Consider the following 21,202-nt stretch of genomic DNA (forward strand, 5'->3'; position numbering starts at 1 on the left):
ATCGAGAGAGGAATCATTCAACCGGAAATTAAAAGTTGAAGTGCCCTTCTTATGGGACCAAAAAGATTGGAGGGCAACAAGCCCCCCTTCCACCCTCTTTTTTTCTTCGAAATCCTCTGATCAAAATTTTGAGATAACCATTTTTTTCAGCATAGTTGAAAAGCCCAGTAACCATGCCTTTGGGCTTCGACCCACCACAGCCCCTGGGGAAAGGTCTTTAAGTTATAAAATTTGCCCATTGTTTACGTATAATATTTGTCATTGAGAAGTATACCTACATTTTTCGGCTGGGGGGAAATGAACTTTCTGCTGGGGGTATTTTACACGGGGAGAATTTTCAATCAAAAGAGAAGTTTCCAGGGGTGAATTTTACAGGGGAAATTTGACACTGGGGGAATTTGCCAGAATTCCTATACAAAATCCTTCTTATTTCCAGCTTTCCTTTGCCGACTGAAATTTACACGTGGAGATGTTTAGAGTACTTGTCCGAGGTAAGTTTTCGCCAGGATTGAATTGTCTAGAAGATATTTCCGTGAGAAGGAGGGATTTTTCCGTGAAGGTGGAGCCAGATTTCCTGGTATTATTAAAAAACCGATCAGAAACTAAATAAAAAACAATTTTTTCAACTGAACGTAAGGAGCAATATTAAAATTTAAAACGAATAGAAATTATTCCATATACGAGGAGGGTTTTCCCCTCCTCATGTCACCGCTCCTTACGCTAAAGTTCAAGTTTTGTCCCAATTACTTCAGAACGAGTCCTAAAACCCAAGGTTCATTAATTAGAACAATAAGAAGCCTATTTTTTAAGTACTAAAAAATTTTAGCGTAAAGAGTGAAGTTTTGAGGAGGCGGCAGCCCCCCAATTTCTGTTCGTTTTAAGTTTTAATATTGCTCTTTACTTTCAGTTGAAAATTTTCTAATTTATTTAATTAATTTAAAAAAAAACGCATACAACTACTACAAATCAGTATCAATAAATAAATGAAACCCAAAACAAACAGAAATTAAAATAAATAACAGAGTCAAACTCAAAACGAGCAGAAATTAATATGAGTAGGGTTCCAAACCCCATGCTTTCTAAAATCCAGAATATAATTTATACTTTACTGAAAAAAATTCAAATGAATTTACTGAAAAAAAAAATGTGCGTTTGTCACTTTAATATACATATGCTGGTATTTATTTTTAAAAATCTTAATTAATTTTTGATTTCTTATGTTATAAAAGTCGAAACGTCTAAAAGAATTTTTTCATATACTTTCCCCGTTGAAAAAAATGGCTATCTTCAAATTTTTATTGGATGTTTTTGGAGAAATAGTGGGCGTGAGAGGGGTGTTAGTTTTCCTCCAATCACTTTTGACTATTAAAAAGGGCGCTAGCTCTTTCAATTTCCAATTGAATGAGCCCTTTTTGAAGTTTCAACGGTAATACTTTCCATAAAAACCGTATATGCCACCAGGCCATAACTTACAACCCTTGTCCTGAAGGCTGTGGGAGGGTTGTCATCCTCAAAGACCTAATTTTCAAAACTTTAAACCATGTTGAACAAAATGGTTGTTTCAAAATTTTGATTGGATGTGTTTGGGGAAATGGCGGGCGTGAGAGGAGGGCTAGTTGCCCTCCAATCACTTTCGACTACTAAAAATGGCAGTAGCCCTTTGAATTGTCAATAGAATGAGCCCTTTTGCAAGTTTCTACGACAACGCTTTCTATAAAAACCTTATATGACCCCAGGGAATAACTTACAACCCTTGCCCTGAGGGCTGTGGGGGGAGTGTCCTTCTCAAAGACATAATTTCCAAATCTTTAAACTACGTTGAACAAAATGGTTATCTCGAAATTCTGATGGGATGTGTTTGGGGCAATGGTAGGCGTGGAAGGGGTGTTAGTTGCCGTCCAATCCCTTTCGACTATTAAAAAGGACACAAGCCCTTCCAATGTCCAATCGAGTAAGCCCTTTTTGAAGTTTCTACAACAACTCCTTTGATACGAAGTGCCCTGGTCGAAGGGATAAAAAACATTATATTGTGCCAACATCGTTCTTTACTTAGGCAGCGATATTGCGCTGCCTATGATAATTTGAAGATTGAGGTGCAGATAGTAGGAGTATAAGGTATAAATAACCCGGACGGTCCAGTTTCCCTGGTTGCTTTCCAGAGCGTTCCAAACTATCGTATGATGTAACAAAGTCATACTATTGATGGACTAATCTCCAATTTCATTTGGATTAAAAATGTTTTATTTCTTTTTAGTTAAATATTTATCACAGACAGGAAAGAGCCTTTGGCTTTTTTTTTAGCAAGTTTTAGTAAAGATATAGCAACATTATTATCAATTAGCCTGAGCCGCTCTATAAGCCGTCATTCCTGTGTTATATCATCAAGTACATGAAGATGCAATTTTGTCCAAATTTGTATTTATTTTATTATAATACTGGTTGTGTACAAAGTACATAGATATAGAAGTTTCCTTTCAAAGGGGTCTTTAAACATCTCTTTGTGATGTTTGAGCGTTCAACTAGCGGCGACAAAGAAGAAAAGAAAAAAGGAGTAGGTGAATGTTAAGAAGTGGGAAACATCTTAACTGTTTCCCATGCGAAATAGTGATTTTCCTTGTTAGTAATGATGTGGGACTGTTATTCTCATAAATAGGATTTTTGGCTATGTCTATTTCTATGGTGCAACTTTCATTTTGATCCGACATCATTCTTGTGAAGTTTTAGGCTACTCGTATTTTTCCAAATATCCATAAACTTGTTTTTACAACCAACTTCTATCATTATAATTAATCGGAATAAAAGTTACCATTCGTTAATCGGGTTCAAATGGTGATTCTACCTGTTTTGACGTTTTTTCCCCCAAAACACGTTTCTAACTTTTTTTTTGTTACTATGGTCTAGGGTTCGTTCTTTACTAAGTTGCCCCTAAGAGGACAACCATAATTACTATGCCAAATCAAAATTGTCTGAAAGCTGTGGAGCAGGAATTTTGATCGCCTATACACAAAACACAAAATTTTCTGTATTTTCGGAGAAAGATGGCTATGGTTGAGATTTTTTTCCGTTTTTAAAGTAATAAATCAGAAACGTATTTCCCAGAAAAGAGAAAAGCCCCTAATCGTACCATTTTGTACCGATTTCTGAAAACACTGACTACAGAGGGGTATCATCCATCCCTAAACACGAGTATTGTCCAAATCAAATGTAGGAGTGTTATATACAATCATATCAAGATGACTAAGTTTTCGGATGTATAAGAAACAGCGAATTTAAAACTGAAACTAACTGAAATTAGCTAATTCTTAATATCCAACCACACCAGAACGAAAATCATTACGAACAAAGAAAATAAACTTACAACGAACAATGATTAAATGAAAAAAGACCTCAACTTAAAGAAAAGTTCAGTTACCAAACGTAAGGAAGGTGTTGCCACCCTTCAAATCCTTCAAAAGACCTGGGCTCTTTTTTGCATTGCTGGAAACTAAATATATTGCTTAGGTTGAAAATTTGTTTAGCCTCTCGTGCTTTCTAAGAATTTGAAAGGAATATCATTAAAAGGACGGAAAGAATAACATAAAAATGTCTTTAGAAGAGTAAGAGTAAAACTAAAAGAATTGTGACAAATGCTTTATATCGGCAAATTTTATCTCAAGTAAGTATGGTACTTAAGCGAATTAATTTAAATTGAAAGTTTAATTTGGTGAACGGAGTTTCTATAGATTCGAAAAAACAGGATTTAATAAAAAAGATCATTGATAGGAATATATTCCATAGTAGACTAATAAAAATGAATTCATTCTTACAAGTTAGATGATATTAAGAAAAGGAATTTCTGGAAGTTTAAGCAGTAGGCTTTTTAGTTTTATAAAATGATATCGAAAAAATAAATAGAACTCCATAAGAAAAATGTATTTAATGGGAGGATGATGGAGGAGATGTAGAACCAAGGGCCAGACTGTTTTGTCCTCGATTTGTATGAATTAGAAATCTCTGCTTGACTCAAATTTCAGCAAGGAATAACATGATCACAATTTATAATGCTAATTTTAAATATTTTCCGAAAAAAAATATTTCAATGAAAAGTTAAAAGACATATTAAAACTTTAGGCCAGCAAAAATAAAAAAATAATATAAACTTAAATGACCATAAATTACAATCAAAGAATAAGCGAAACCCATAACAGAGATAAATTAAACTACATACTAACATCAGACATGAAGATAATGAATATTGATAAAGATGAACAAATAAATCCTAAAACGAGTAGAAACTCTCAAGTGGAAATAGTCAAGTAAAACTTAAATTACATAAATTACTGCAAACAGGTGTTGATTTACTATACTCCCACCCCCCTTAAACCTTCTAGTGGCTATTGTGCTATTTGTGTTTTACTAAAAACCAAATATATTTTAGCCTTTTTTATATAATTATATAAAAAAATATTTTCAGTAAAATATTGAATTGCAGAGATTTCCCAGAATTTAAATCATTATTTATTAAACAATCAGTTTATTTTCAATAGGTCTTTCTGGTCATTTCGATCATTGTAGTGATATTATTGTTTTTTGTTTGTTTTTTTTCGTCGATATGTTGAAAAATTAAACCACACCGTTCAATCCACATATAAGATTTCAAGAATGGCTCTTTACTTTATTTTGAAAACCTTTTTCTCGAAAAGTTTTTTTAAAATTCACCTCTTTTAGTTTTTGATTGACTATGTTTTATAATTGGTTAATATTGCGTATTATTATTACTATTATTATTAGTAGTAGTGATAGTAGTATTAGTAGCAGTAACAGTAGTAGCAGTAGCAGTAGTAGTAGTACCAGTAGTATTAGTAGTAGTAGTAGTAGTAGTAGTAATAGTGGTATTAGTAGTAGTATGAGTAGTATTATTATTAGTAGTAGTATTATTAGTAGTATTAGTATTAGCAGTAGTAATGTTACTATTACTATTACTAGTAGTAGAAGTATTTGTAGCTTTATTAGTTGTATTAGTAGTAGTAGTAGTAGTAGTAGTAGTAGTAGCAGTAGTAGTAGTATTAGTAGTAGTAGTAGTAGTAGTATCAGTAGCAGTAGCAGTAGTAGAAGTAGAAGTAGTAGCAGTAGTAGTATTAGTATTATTATTATTAGCAGTAGCAGTAGTAATAGTAGTAGTAGTTACGGTAGTAGTAGTAGTAATGGTAGTAGTAGTTGCAGTAGTAATAGTAGTAGCAGTAATAGTACACACATAGCAGTAGTCACATGTAGTAGTAGTTGCATATAGTAGTGGTAGTAGTAGCAAGTAGTATCAGGATAGTAGTCACGAGTAGCAGTAGTGGTTGCAAGTAGTAGTGGTAGCCGTAAGTAGAACTAGTGGCAATAGTGATTAGTAGTAGGTGTAGTCACTTGTAGTAGTAATAGTAGTCTCAAGTGGTAGTAGTTTGCACGTCATAATTAGGAGTGGTAGTCGCAAGTAATTGTAGTAGGTGCATGTAGTTGTAGTAGTACCACTGGTGTAGCAGTGCTATACACTTAGTGTCTTTTGAATAAGTTCATCATCCCCCTCAATATGCCTGAAAGTTTCAAACTTATACTGTCAGCCGTTCCTGATATATTACTGATACGCCCTTTTAACAACCTACATGCAAATACTGTGTTTTGCTTTTGCTCAACATCCGCCTCAGTATTTCCTAAAGGTTTTACTTTAATACCCCAAACCTTTTAGAAGACCAGGATAAAACATGCCCCGTTTCCCAATAAAAAAAAAACTAAACAATGGGCAATTTGCATAACTTACAACCCTTGTCTTGAGGGCTCTATGGGGTAGCGTCATCCTTCGAGGCATAGTTATTTGACCTTTTGACTATTTGGAACAAATTGGTTATTTGGAAATTTTGATAAAATGTCTGGGGGCAGCTAAAAATCACATGGGAGTGGAATTGGTTGCCCTCCGGTCACTTTGTCTCTTAATAAGATCACTAGAGCTTCCAATTTTTCAATCGAATGATCCCCCTCCTAAGCCCCCTCGGAAAAAATGATAAATAAATAAATAACACAATGAAATGGTTCTTTACTACAGGCCACGCTAGAGAGTTGTCCTTGATATGCAGTTGGCGTGTTGTTGCTTTGGACGTCTATAAATCTGACGTTATAATATTAACGTCAGATTTATAGAAAGCTCAGAATTTCGTTTAAATTAGTTTTTGCGGATATCAAACATAATTGTGAAATACACCGATAGCATCTTTTGATATACAACTGCAATTCTGTGAAATTTTAAATCACAAGTATAGGTTTTTAATGGTTAGTGCTTATTTAGGATAAATTTGAGAATATATGTCTGGATAATAAAGCTTATTTTAATTAGAAACGAATTCGAAATTTGATCTTCTATTCAGTTTGAATTTATTTTTCTAGTATAATCGGACTAACCAAGGTACGCAATGCAATCAGGCCATAATGCTTGTAACAGACGGTGCTCCCCAAAATTATCACGAGATTTTTGAAAAGTACAATTTGCCTCATAAGCCAGTTCGTCTTTTTACGTATCTTATCGGAAGAGAAATTACTGATACAAAAGCAACTGAAGATATATCTTGCAATAATAAAGGTAAGTTGTAAATTTAAATAGTTAAAAATCTACTAATGTAATAGTTTAGTATTATTCACCCTAGTTTGAGTTCTCTAGATCTAGGGAAGGATTTGATTGTAGATTCCATTAGTTCATATTTATTTTTTTCATAAGTAATTGACGCTACTGGTCCGATTTTTATTAAAAGTACGGTCAAATGATCTTAATTTAAGCTGGAGAAAAATATTATTCGAATCTTTTAATGTTAAGCCATTGTGAATTGGGTCTATAGGAATATCTCCATTAAGCTATTTCTATTTGATGCAAGGTGACCTGGGTTACCACTTAACCAAGGTCTCAACAGATTTTTAGATTTCGGTCGGTTAAAGAGATTACCAAGCCTCTTCTCACAGAAGAGGGGTGATTTGACCAGAAATGCAGATAACGATAATTGTGGGTGGGTTTTCCTACTGTTGGAATTATGCTCACAATCATGTAGCCTGTGCATTAAATTACTTTAAAGATGTTTTATTCTATAATGATTACCCCATTCAATTTTTTTAAGAATACCATAGATAGAAGTTTAAAAAAAAGGTAAAACAAGAAAATAATGAACACATGCCCCTTTCTTTAGTGATTCCGGCAATCGAAAAAAAAACCTTTACCACCTTACCATATATCCCAAGACTCAACGAAAAACTTGGAAATATTTAAGCTAACATAATCTCTCTGTTTTTTTTTCAAAAATAAGCTAAAGGTTACATGCTATTATTTCAATTTTGACCGGGATAAAACTAACCCTTTATAGTCCAATGGTGTTTACAGAGTCCCTAGTTTTTGTGGGAAGTTTTGCATTGGCAGGACCCGTCAACAGCTGAGGGAACGACTACACAAACACTTAAATTAAGCAAAATGCTTAATTTAGCGTAAATTAAGATCATCTAACGGCCCTTTTAACAATTAAATAAAAAAACAAGTTTCTTTTTAAGTAAAAGCAAGGAGCGACATTAAAACTTAAAACGAACATAAATTATTCAGTATATGAAACGGGATGTCCCCTCCTCAACGTCTCGCTCTTTACGCTAATGTTTTTTTTTGTTTTAAAAAATAATTTTGTGAGACAGATTTAAACTTTAGCTTAAAGAGCGTGGCGTTGAGGAGGGGACAGCCCCTTTCATATACAGAATAGTTTCTGTTCGTTTTAAGTTTTAATGTCGTTCCTTACTTTCAGTTAATAAAATTTGTTTCTTTTTATTTAATTTCTGATCGTTTTTGAATTAATACCGCATTGATTTTGGCTCACCATACATGAATAATTAAAACGAAATTTGCAAATTAATTTTACTTTTTTTGGCTAAATGGCTTGCTCGAAATTTTGTTCCGACTTAACTTAGGAATTAGCTTACGCAACGAATTTCTATATCCGTATATTGGTATTACGTATATTAGGGAGTTTGCCCCCTAGTCGATACCTCGCTGTTTACGCTAAAGTTCAAATTTTGTTCCGATTCTTTAAGAATGATCCCTTAATCACAAAGGCCGTTAATTAAAATTAATTTATCTGATAAAAGTACAAAAGAAAAACTTTAGCGTAAAGAGCGAGTTAATAACTAGGGTCATATACGTAATAATTTCTGTTCGTTTTAAGTTTTGATGTTGCTCCTTACTTTCAGCTGAAAAAATTGTTGTTTTTTATTTAATTTCTGATCGTTTTTTTTATAAATAATGCTGGGAAATCTGTCGTCCCTTCATAGCAATTTCTCTTCCCCCATAACAACTTCCTCCATGAAATATTCTCCCACGTAGCACCTGACCCCCCCCCCGCCCCAAAATACCAGAAAAAATCCCCCCTGAAAACTTTTTATACTTCCCAATAACCAATATTATACGTAAACATTGGGCAAAGTTCATAACTTGCAGACCTTCCCCTGGGGACTGTGGGGGATTATGTCATCCTCAAAGACATATTTATTGTATTTTTCAAACATGCAGAACAAAATGGTCACCTAAAAATTCTGGTCGGGTGACTTTTGGACAAAAAGGGCGTGGGAGGGGGCCTAGTTGCCCCCCATTTTCTTGCTAACTGGAAAAGGACACTAGAACTTTTAATTTTCATTCGAATGAGCCCTTCCGCGATATTCTAGGACCACTGGGTCGATACGATCACCCCTGGGAAAAAAAAAAACACGTATCCGTGAAGTTTCTTCTGGCAAAAAATACAAAATTCCCCATTTTTGCAGATAGGAGCTTGAAACCTATTTAGTAAAGTTTTCTGATACGCTGAATCTGATGGTGTGATTTTCATTAAAGTTCTATGATTTTTAGGGTGTGTTCCTCTTCTTTCGAAAATAAGGCAAATTTTCTCAGGCACGTAACTTTTCATGGGTAAGACTAAACTTTGATGAAACTTATATATTTGAAATTAGAATCGAAATCTGATTCTCTTGATGCATCTATTGGTATCAAAATTCCGTTTTTTTTAGAGTTCCGGTTACTATTGAGCCGGGTCGCTTCTCACTTATAGTTCGTTACCACGAACTGTTTGAAAACCGGGTCAGTAGCTAAGTCGATCGCTAGGAAGAAAATTTTTGCTCAATCTAACTCATGAAAGGTCTTTCATTTATTATGGCTTGGTTTTTTGTTTGTTTGATTCAGTGTCTCATCTGATCTGTTTGAGTTACTTCAAAAGGTTATTTTTTTTTCTACGTCCTGTTTAGAATTTATTGTGTGGTCTTAGATCATGTTTACCAAACGAGAAGCAGGTCATCCTAGGTTGGGATGGGAGGATGTCATAAGGGAAGATTCAACGGAACTTGGAAGTTTTTGGAAGGCTCTAAAGTGGAATAGAGGAGGAGCGTGCGTAGCAGTGTTGGCCTAGGGCAGTTTGGTGCTGCAGTGAGTTGTTGGTAGCAGTAGTAATAATAGTATTCCTCAAATGTAACTGGTCTATGTTTCTCCTTCAATGAAGCAACTTGACATGGGCTGAGCAGAACTAGGATGCCGTATTTGATAAAAATCAGTTTTTCAATATACTGAAATCGAAATTTTCGCTTGAAAAGTGTTATATTGTCTGAAATATTCACAATTTCGCACATTTTACATGTGCTTGTTTTTCAGCGGAGAAAGGGCTCAAGTCACAACCACTGTAGTGCTTGTTGTTGTTATAAGAAGAAGCATGAACACAGAAAGAAGTGATGCATTAAAATCAGCCAGAACTTTACTGGTTATTCTGAGTTCAGAGCTCAGAAATATCATCTAAACAGTCCAATCATAGTATTAGATGAGGTCAACATTCTCAGCTCGCGTAAATCTCGGTCCCATCTTGGCTCATTTAAAACCAGAACATCGGAAGGAACTCGTTTGGGCATAAATCTAACGTTTGCGTTCCATATTATTCATTAACAATAGAGATCGTGCCATACCAAAATGCCAGTCTTTGATATTAATTATCGCAAAACACCAGTCTATCTCTATATGGATCAAAATGCTGGAATATCATATCAGTTTAACACTGTTCTTATGCTATTTAAATACACTTGGAGTTTTAGCTTCCATTTTTCCGCCCATTGTCATTTTCATCCCTAAATATTTTAGCGGAGACATCTTCCAAGGGCAAGAGTTGTCAATATGCTAATCCCTCCCATAGTTTCAAGAATGTTCGAATTATAACCTAAATTTTCTTTCCTAGCATTTCAGATCCCCGTCTTTCGACCTAAAAATCTCGAGTGGAGGATTGTGGAGGGCCATAGCCTCCTTCATCAGTGGTTATTCCTATTTTATGACTTGTATGAGCCTATTCATTCTCGAGGTGTTGTTAGAAGCCATAATAATAATTATCAAAAACAGCATTCATATTTAGTATAATACTGAACATGGTATTAAAACGAAAAAACATAAAGTAAAAAAAAAAATTCATAAGAATGAGCGGCTATTCAGGACAAATTATTGCCCGAGTTGGTTCAATATAGGCCTCAATCGTTCAGGTACAGTATTTTATAATCACATAAATAAAACTAAGAAGCAGAAGGGGTCGACGAATCTTTTTGGGGGATGGGAGACGGTCATAACCTTCAGGAACTCCAATTACAGCCACATAAATTAAAACTTTCATGGAGGATCCCTTCAGATTTATGTAGAGGAGCAGTGACTTACCAAATTTCCTCTTCTAGAAGAGATATATTCTATTCTATTGATGCCCAAGGGTGCAACTCCTTCTCTTTTTCCAAACTTTTGAGTGTAAATAAAAGATTACATTTATGTACCTACATTTGTAGGGATTTTAAGGGGAGGCGTATCCTCCAAGGATATTTTTTTAAATACCTTCAAAAACCTGTAGAACCATGATTTTAAAATTGTTTCTGGCATAAAAAAGCTAAAATCTTATGCAAAATGTGATTTTCCTTCAGAAGAGGGTGGGATAGATGTTTTTATGTTTAACTTTATTTTTAAACAAAAGTAAAGATTGACACTAAAACTTGACACGAACAGAAATAATCCTATTTATAAAGGAGATAAGGTTAGCTTCCTCACTCTTATAATAAATTTGAGCCCTTTTTTAATCTCATATCTTCAAGAAAAATTACAATGTGATAAAGAATTGAACTTTTTCTCCAAAGCGTCACGGCTACGATTCAATAAAGCTTTTAGAATACCTTTAAGCTATCCCAGAGTAGCAATTAGTTATAAGCTACTTACCATTGACAATTAGTTTCTTCCATTCATATGTTTCAAAAAACAATCATAAATAAAACGTTTATAGTTTCTATTGCAAATTTTCTACCAGTAAAACCCTATACAAGTTAAGCTTTAGTGTAAACGCAGGTCTAATGACGAGGATCGTAACCCTCGTATGTCCATGCCAAGTTTGGTCAAGGATAATTCTGATTTGAAGGCTTGTGCTGTTTTCTTTGAAGTTGAATACTTGGCAGGCTTCAGACGAGAGCCTTAAACAACTAATTTATAAAAAAAAAAAGTCTTTTTAACTGAAAGTAAGGAGCGACATTAAGACTTAAAACGAAGAGAAATTATTCCGTATATGAAAGGGGCTATCCCCTCCTTAACGCCTCGCTCTTTACGCTAAAGTTTTTTTCTGTTTTAAAAAATAAAGTTGTGAGACATAGTCCAACTTTTGTGTAAAGAGCGAGGCGTTGAGGAGGGGACAGCCCCTTTCATGTACTGAATGATTTCTGTTCGTTTTAAGTTTTAATGTCGCTCCTTACTTTCAGTTAAAAAAAACTTGTTTTTTTTCATTTAATTTCTGAACGTTTATGAATTAATGCAACTTTGATTTTGGGTCACCGTACATGGATAATTAAAACGAAATTTGCACATTAATTTTACTTTTTTGGCTAAATTTCTTTCACGAAATTTTGTTCTGACGTAACTTACGAATTAACTTACGGAACGAACTTTTATATTCGTATGTTTTTATTGCGTATATTAGGGAGATCAGCCCTAGTCAAGGGAGTTCACCAACCTTGCTCTTTATGCTAAAGTTCAAATTTTTGTTTGGATCACAAACCCCTGAATCACAAAGGCCGGTTAATTAGAATAGATTACTGCATTGGAAGTACTAAAAAAAATTTTAGCCTACAGGGTCTGTTATTGCCTAAGAGGTAGATCCCCACATGTACGAAATCATTTCTGCTATGTTTGGGTTTACATGTTATTTCTTACTTTCAGTTGATAATAATTGTTCTTTATTTAATTTCTGATCGTTTTTTAAGTAATGCTGGGAAATCCGGCGCCCCCTTCTTAGAAATATCCCTTCCCTCAAGGAAACACCCTCCTTAGAAAAATCCTCCCCCGTAATCCCTCCTCTGACCCCCCCCCTCCCACACCAGAAAAAAATATATCCTGAAAACGTTTTTATACTTCCCATTAACCAATGATATATATAAACAATGGGCAAAGTTCATAACTTGCAGCCCTTCCTCCAGGAACTGTTGGGGGTTAAGTCATCCTCAAAAACATATTTATTAGATTTTTGACTATGCTGAACAAAATGGATATCTTAAATTTTGATTGGGTGACTTCGGGATACAAAATGAGTGTGGGAGGGAGCCAAGTTGCCCTACAATTTTTTTGGTCACTTAAAAACGAGACTAAAACTTTTAATTTCTGTTTGAATGAGCTCTCTCACGATATTCTAGAACTATTGGATCGATACGATCACCTCTGGAAAAAAAAAAAAATGAAAAAAAATGCAGAAAAACCAGAAAATCCAATTGCGGAGTTATCAGTAACCAATGAAAGTAATTATTGAATTGAAATGTACATTGTGTAAAACAATCTACATGTCAATTAAAATGTTTTACAAAAGTTACATCCCAATAAAAGCTTCATTAGAATAGAAAAAAGTACATTGACAAAGCCGTGATTGCATTTAGGGAGTGACTGAGTTCAAATCGGTAGGAGAGAGTGAATCGGACTATGAATTCTTTTTATTAATGTCCCTTATAAAATTAGATAAAAAAAAACAAGTTTTTTTTTACTGAAAGTAAGGAGCGACATTAAAACTTAAAACGAACAGAAATTATTCCATATATGAAAGGAGCTGTCCTTTCCTCAACGCTTCGCTCTTTACGCTAAAGTTTTTTATTATTAAAAAAAAAGAGTTGTGAAAAAGGGTCAAACTTTAGCGTAAAGAGCGAGGCGTTCAAGAGGGGACAGTCCCTTTCACATACGGAATAATTTCTTATCGTTTTAAGTTTTAATGTCGCTCCTTACTTTCAGTTAAAAACAACTTGTTTTATTTATTTAATTACTTGTTTTTTTTATTTAATTTTTTTTATTTAACGTTTTTAAATTAATGCAGGTTTTGATTTTGGCTCACCATACATGAATAATTAAAACAAAATTTGCAGATTAGTTCTACTTTTATTTGGTTAAATGGCTTTCTCGAAAGTTGTTTAACTTTATTTACGAACGTTTTTATTAGTAATAAATATACGTAACTTGCGAATTAACTTATGTAACGAACTTTTATATTCATATATTTTTAATACGTATATTAGGGGATAGCCCCCTAGTTAATACCTCGCTCTTTACGCTAAAGTTTGAATTTTGTTCCAATTCCTTAAAAATGACCACAAAGGCCTTAATCACAAAGGCCGTTAATTAGAATAAATAGCTCTTATGAAAGTACTAAAAAATCGTTGGCTTGAAGAGCGAGGTATTGACTAGGGGGCGAACCCAATCATATACGCAATAATTTCTATTCGTTTTAAGTTTTGATGTTACTCCTTACTTTCAGTTGAAAAACTTGTTTCTTTTCTATTTAATTTCTGATCGTTTTTTTAATAATGCTGGGAAATCTGGCGCCTCCTTCATAGCAATATCCCTTTCCCCATGGAAAGATCCTCCCATATAATCTCCAGCCCACCTCCCTCCCCCCACTACCAGAAAATATCCCCCCTGAAAGCGTCTGTATACTTCCTAATAACCAATACTATATGTAAACATTGGTTAAAGTTCATACTTTCAGCCCTCCCCCCGGGGACTTTGGGGGATTAAGTCATCCTAAAAGACATAATCATTATATTTTCGACCATGCTGAACAAAATGGCTATCTCGAAATTTTGATCGGGTGATTTTAGGAAACAATTGAGCCTGGGAGGGGGCCTAGTTGCCCTCCATTTTTTTGGTTACTTAAAAAGGCACTAGAACTTTTATTTTCCGTTCGAATGAGCCCTTCCACGAAATTCTAGGACCAACGGGGTCGATACAATCACCCCTGGAAAAAAAAAAAAAACACACATCCGTGATCTTTCTTCTGGCAAAAAATACAAAATTCCAGATTTTCAAACAGTTCGTGGTATCAAACTGTAAGTAAGGAGCGACCCGGCTCAATGGTAACCGAAACTCTAAAAAACGGAATTTTGATACTAATAGATACATCAAAAGAATTAGATTTTAATGCTGATTTCAAATACATAAGCTGATTTTAAATACATAAGTCATCAAGTTTAGTCTTACCTATCAAAAGTTACGCGCCGGAGAAAATTTGGCTGACTTTAGAAAAAAGGGAGAAAGACCCCCTAAAAGTTATAGAACCTTAATGAAAATCACACCATCATATTCAGCGTGTAAGAGAACCCTACTGTAGAGGTTTCAAGCACCTATCTACAAAAATGTAGAATTATTGAGCCGGGTCACTCCTTACTTACAGTTCGTTACCACGAACTGTTTGATAAGCTGGCATATTTGGTTGGAATGTCTAGATTGTGATTTCAACCAAAGTGCAACTTTCCATCTTCCATCTGAACTCATGACTATTATAGCATTGTTTATATTAGGAAAAACGTAATAGCCAATTAGAGGGTTTCCAACTGTGTATGTAAATGTGTTATACAATATAATGGGTGAAAATATTGAGATGCTAGCCTAGGTACTTGACCAATAGATCATTTAGTTTTCAACTATTAGCAGTCGTTCTTTTTTTCCTTGAACTATTTTTGAAAAGTGATAAACCAAGTTTTGACTGATTATTGTTGCCTTATCGTTTTTTATTTCTGTTATCTGAGTCCCTACCTATTTAACTTTTAGTATCAGTACAAACACCACAGTACATGACTTTAAAATGGTAGCCAAGCAAAACGAAAGATACTGACACAAAGTCAGAAAGCTAAATAAGCCTATTTAATTTAAGATTAAAATATACATTATCTAAACTATATATTTAGTTTTAATTTTCTTCTTAGCTGATGATTATCCTCTGATCGCAAACTGGGTTCTTGACCGGTACGTCGACCAGAGATGAATGTCGGAATTAAACTAAGTGGGAGGTGTTTTTTAGGGAACGTAGTTTTCAATGAATGAACCCTTAAAATTGGCATTTTATTTAAAAATAGTAAAAATTACCGGGTTAGTCGTACATATCTTGCATCATCTTGATGGGAGGGGTGAATTCTACCCCTCAGTACCTGTCTGATTTTTCTCCATGTCGGCATATGAATACTAATTTCGGCACGATACCTGGCTACAGCTGCTAAAATTTTCTTACAGGCTATTTTACACATGTAACAACATTGGCTGAGGTGAGAGAGCAAGTACTTAAATACATTCCTGTATTGGCCAGACCAATGGTTTTATACCAGAATCACCATCCAGTTGTATGGAGCCAAGTCTATGCAGATTTGACGGTAAACTACGCATATCAAAGCATGCCTTTAATACTTTACTTTTGTGTGTCCTCTTAACAATCCTGAGTATTTGAACTATTTGATACCAAGAAATTACAAATACTAAAGTGGATATTAAAATGATTTTTTGATAGTGACTCAATTAAAAAAGACAAATCTTTTAATGCAGTTTGATCAAGGAAGTATTTTTTTTAAAGTTTCAGAAAAAAAGTGTATACTTCTTTAAAATTTATCAATTTTCAAGTATTCTATGAAGATTAAGGTGTTTATCAGTAGATCATCTATATTGTACATTACAGTAGTTTTCAAAATTAATTTACAGGATGTCTTTGGCTTATATTCATATAGTTCAAAAGATTTAATCAATTTCTTAAAATTTGCTTTTGTTACCAAAAAGTGACTTTACTTCAAGAGATTATATAAAACTGTAAATTTTATAAGTTTTGTATTGAAGTCATTCCTAATACAATTCAAAATTGATAATTGAAGTTGTTGACAATCTAAAAAAAAGGATTATTGTTGAATCGTACTCAAATGAAGGAGTGTATCCAACGGTCCTAAATAAAGCTTATAAATTGATTATCTACATTCTATTTTCAAAGTAAAACTTGATTGCATTCACCATAAAAGCTGACTTAAACTAAAATATTCAGAATACGAAATTTGAATGTGTTTGGAAGTAAAGTTTTTTTAAAAGCTTTGGTTGGACAGAATGTCAGCCCTCCTTTGATCTTTTTTTCTTTTTGCTTTTAAAATAAACGCCTTTTGAAAGCTGTTGCACTTTCATTATTAGATTCTCATGTTAAAGGATGCTAATGATGATAATAAAGTAAATACAGACTGAAATTGTATCTAAGACTTAATAAAATAATAAAAACATCAACATTTCATGATTCTCTCCTAAGCAATAAAAAAGAAAGTCCCAGAGAAAATCAATCCCAAAACTCATTGTCTTTTAAGTGTCTAATTCATAACTGTCTGCATTTTCAAGAAATATCCTTTTAAATATATACAGAAAATATCCCGTAAAAAAATGTGTGTGGTCTCTATTAATATCTCTAATACACCTACCCTTGTAGTTTCCTTTAAAGATAGTTTTTGTGAGTTCTGTACTAATAGCATGGTTCCCCTTGACCAGGACCCCAAACTTTCTGATTGGCTATGGGAGCTCAGAGAACGAAGGCGCCAGAGAGACCGTACAACCAACTTCCGGCGGTTGCACAAAAAACAGGCTGAAAACGGGAACAACTATGTATATTTTGACCCCACTCAGGTAGATCGATTCTTGCAATACGGGCAGTGGCAGTTAACACAGAGACAGCTTGATGTCATCGAAGCAAGCAAGCAGAAAGTCAATATCGCCCTAGTTAGTTTAAATTTCGGAAAGCTAAATGGTGTATACTTTGTCGTACGATAAATAGATATTACCGATCATGGCAAATCTTCCTTCTGTATTTTGGACAATTTAGGGCTTTAAAATCATTGCTACATAATACTAAATTCTCCAGGATTTTTTTTTTCTGTTCTGTCAATTAGTCATTACAAGATTAAAAAATAGCCTTTAAAAGATTCAAAATAGGTCCATAAGAAAATAGCACTATTGTGCCAAGAGCTTGAACCATTTTTCTGGTCATTGATGCAGTAGCATTAAGGCTAATGCAGTTTTTATTTAAATATTTGATTATTCCTTTAAAAATGGAATAACTATGGTACAGTTGTCTCTTAATTCTTACCCTTTAATTAATTTAAAAAAAAACACTTTCCGAAAAAGGAGTTGTTCAAAGAAAAGGAAAGGCCATATTAAACATAAGATCAACAGAAAAAAATTCCAATAATCATTCACACTTAAAACTACTAAAAATCACTATTAAAGAATAAATAGAACACTAAATGAGCATAAATTAAATAAAGAATCATAGCACACAAACATACAACAGGTACTAATATAAACTTAAAATTAGAAAAAAAAATTTTTTTGGCATGCTGACCAATGGTCTGTGTTGCGCAGGAACCGATTTCCTGATTCACTGCCTTCGGCCAGGAGTGCAATACATGGTTGGGGGCAAATCATCTGACACTTCCCTTGTTTTCTCCCTAGATTTTTTCAGGCACCCATTTAGAGCTGGTTCGACTCTGACTGAGCTTAAAGGGTCACACTATTGACCCCCGTCCCAAACCAAAGAATCAGCGACACAAGAACTAGAACCCCTGACCTCAGAATTTCAAGTCCAGAGTAAAACTTAAACTTGAGTAAAACATAAAACGAGTAAGATTTAAATTGAATAAGCAAATCAAACTCAAAACGGACAAAAATTACAAACAAGAGTTTGGCTACTATCCTCTTCCCTAACTGTAAAAGTGTAAAGCCTACTGCGTCATTGGCGCTTTACTGAAACTGAATTATGTTACTGATATTTTCTTACAAATTACAACATTGAAAGTAAAAATAAAATTATAATTAAACAAGATCTTGAACTGATGAACTTTCAGTAATTAATTTAATTATATCTCAAATATTCAGTTGAATTTTAATAGGTCTTTCCAAGACTGTTCAAGACACATATAGTTTTCAGTCGTTTTAAGTTTGAATTATTATAGGAGTTTATTTTTCTGATCGTAGGTTTAATATGACCTTTTTTTCCCTTGAAACACTTCTATTTCGGAATTTTTTTTTTAATAAATAAAGTGAAAGAATGAAGAGATAACTGTACCATAGTTACATTTTTGGCTTTCACTTATTCTTTAATAGTAATTCTGGTAGTTTTGAGTTTGAATTATTATAGGAATTTATTTCTGCTGATCTTAGGTTTAACATGGAATTTACTCTTTTTTTAAAAACTTCTATTTCGGAAAGTTTTTCTTAGATTAATTTCAGTTCTTTTTTTTTATTGCCAAAGTTTCAAGTTTTTCAACATTTCCTATTTCAAAATCAAATTGTTTTTTTGTTTGTTCTTTTTTCAATATCAGAGTTTCATCAAAGTATCAAAAATAGCAACTTGCACAACTTACAGCCCTAAACCCCGAGGTCTGGTGGATATATCAACCACTTTGTTATGGTTGTTTAACTTTTGGACTATTTTGAACAAAGTGGTAATTTCAAAGTTTTTATCGAATGCATCTGGGTAAAAAGGGTGTAAGAAGAGGGGGGCTGGTTAACCTCTAATCACTTTCGACTCTCGAAAATGGCACTAGGGCTTTCGATTTTCAATCGAATGTAGAGTGGAAGGCTTATAGACCACTCCTTCCATAAGAACCTTATATTAACAATGAGCACCTAGCATAACATCTAAGGGCTGGGGGGCCCAAACCGGAACCACAGCTACTTGACATTTGTACTATTTTGACCAAACTGACTATCTCAAAATTTTTATCGGAACTATTTGGGATAAAAAAGGCCTGAGGGAAGAGGGGATGGTTCAATCACACTTTACTCTTAAAAAGGGGATTAAAACTTCTATTTAAAATCTAATGAGACCTATCAGAAATTTATACGAACCCCCTTCCATAGAAACCTTATATGTTAACAATGGACAGTTTGCATAACTTACAGTCCTTGCCCTGGGAGTTGTGGGGGGTGTCAACCCCTGAGGTATAGTTATTTGACCTTTGGACTGTTTGGAACAAAACGGCTATCTCAAAACTCTTATCAGATCCATGTGGGGAAAAGAGGGCGTGGGGTGGGTGGGGGGTAGTTACTTTCCAATCACCTATGACTCTTAAAAAGGTCAATAGAACTTCAGATTTCCAATCGAATGAGTTTATACAACCACCCCTTTCTATATAAAGTGCCTGAGGGAGAAAATTGTTTAAATAGTTATTTATTTTTCAAGGTGTATTTCAATCCACTCTTTTTTCAACATCCCCCTCAAAATGCCTTGGTTTCAACTTAACGTATTCAGTCATTCTCAAGATAATGCGAACGCGCCTTTTGGGAAAACTGGATGCACATATTATCCTTTGATTTAGTTAACATACCCCTCAACATTCCCAAAAACTACGCTTGAATACATATAACTTTTTCGCACACGATCAGAATCAAACATTCCCCCTTTCCCTAACGAAAACTCCTGCAATTAAAAAAGGAGTATGCTGAATACTTTACAATTATTGTCTTAGGGGTTTTAGGGGCATTGCATCCCCAGAGGCATAGTTACTAGACCTTTTGCCTATGTTGAGCATTTTAATGTTTCAAAACTATGATCAGTGTTGAAAGAGTGGGCATCTAAAAGGTTAAAGGGGCGGGGGCTTGTAGTCCTCCAATCACCTTTCAATATCCCCTCTTTACATACTCTTATTCTCAAGTTTCATCTTAATACCCTTAGCCGTTCGCGAGATATTGCAAATACACTTTTTTGAAAAACTGGATGCAAATAGTATCTTTTAATTTGAACTATTTAAATGATAGGAATTTATTTCTGCTGGTCTTGTGTTTAACGAGGCTCTTTATTTTTCTTTGGAAAACTTCTTTTTGTGGAAAGATTAAAAAGAAAATTAATTTCTGTTCGTTTTTATTACCAAAGTTTTTAACTGGCTTATAAAATGAGTATTTCTACAGTTTTTACGTCTTAGGCTCAACAATTGAAATATCCGATTCGTATTTATTAGTTTTATTTAGTTCTAATTAGTGTAATTCTATTTCAACATCCCGTTAAAAACTCCTTGAAAGTTTCAACTTTCTTCCTGCCCAAAATTTTATCTTTCAAAGTCTTTGGTGGGGAGGGATCCGAGCTTGGTAAATTTTTAAAAACAAAGTTTTACGTATTTAAAAGTTTTGAGATGTTTGCTCTCAAATGCAAGATAAAGTTTGTGAAGTATAAAGGATCTAAGCTATCAAAAATAAGCAGTCTATGAAAAATATAAATACTTCGAGTGTGAGTAAGCACGAGTGTAAGTGAGTGAGTGATTGTGAGCCCCCCTGTGAGTGTGAAAATTTGTACGACCACAAAAAACCTTATATGCCCATGAGAATAACTTACAATCTTACCCCTGGACTCTGGGGAATTGTAACAGCTCCGAAGGCATTGTTATATGATCTTCGGACTATTTTGAACCAAATGGCTATCACAAAATTTTGATCGGACGTATTTGGGTAAAAGAGAGCACGGGGAAGCTAGTTGCCCTACGATCACGTTTGACTCTCTAAAAGAAAACTAGAACTTTCAATTTCCAAAAAAAATTAGCCTCTTACAAAGTTTATGCGAGCATCCTATCCATAAAACCTTCTATGCCACCGAGGCACAAATTACGACACTTACCTTCAGAATCTGAGAGGTTATGTCCACCCTATAGGTATTGTTATATGATATTTAGACTATTTTGAACAAAATTTTTATATCAAATCTTTGATTGGGTGCATTTGAGAGAAAAAGGGGGTGGCGGGGCGAGGCTAGTTTCCCTCTGATCACTTAGGACTCTAGAAAACGGAACTAGAACCTCCAATTTCCAGTCGGACGAGTCTTCTCCATAGTTTGTAAGACCAGCCCTTCCATAAGAACATTATACA

General features: G+C 34.1%; 1 protein-coding gene across 1 annotated transcript in view; it reads left to right on the forward strand.

Annotated features, from left to right (window-relative positions):
- Nucleotides 1–21,202, forward strand: part of LOC148944358 (voltage-dependent calcium channel subunit alpha-2/delta-4-like) — a 209,559-nt gene that overhangs the window by 89,510 nt on the left and 98,847 nt on the right. Inside the window, exons 9-11 of the mRNA XM_089099907.1 lie at nucleotides 6,403–6,595; nucleotides 15,563–15,699; nucleotides 16,838–16,972. Coding sequence (XP_088956033.1) covers nucleotides 6,403–6,595; nucleotides 15,563–15,699; nucleotides 16,838–16,972 — 465 coding nt within the window. The remainder of the gene's footprint in view (nucleotides 1–6,402; nucleotides 6,596–15,562; nucleotides 15,700–16,837; nucleotides 16,973–21,202) is intronic.

Source organism: Artemia sp. Qi Xiang Cuo, chromosome 14, assembly GCF_049724085.1.
Source record: "Artemia sp. Qi Xiang Cuo chromosome 14, ASM4972408v1, whole genome shotgun sequence".
Classification (NCBI taxonomy): domain Eukaryota; kingdom Metazoa; phylum Arthropoda; class Branchiopoda; order Anostraca; family Artemiidae; genus Artemia; species Artemia sp. Qi Xiang Cuo.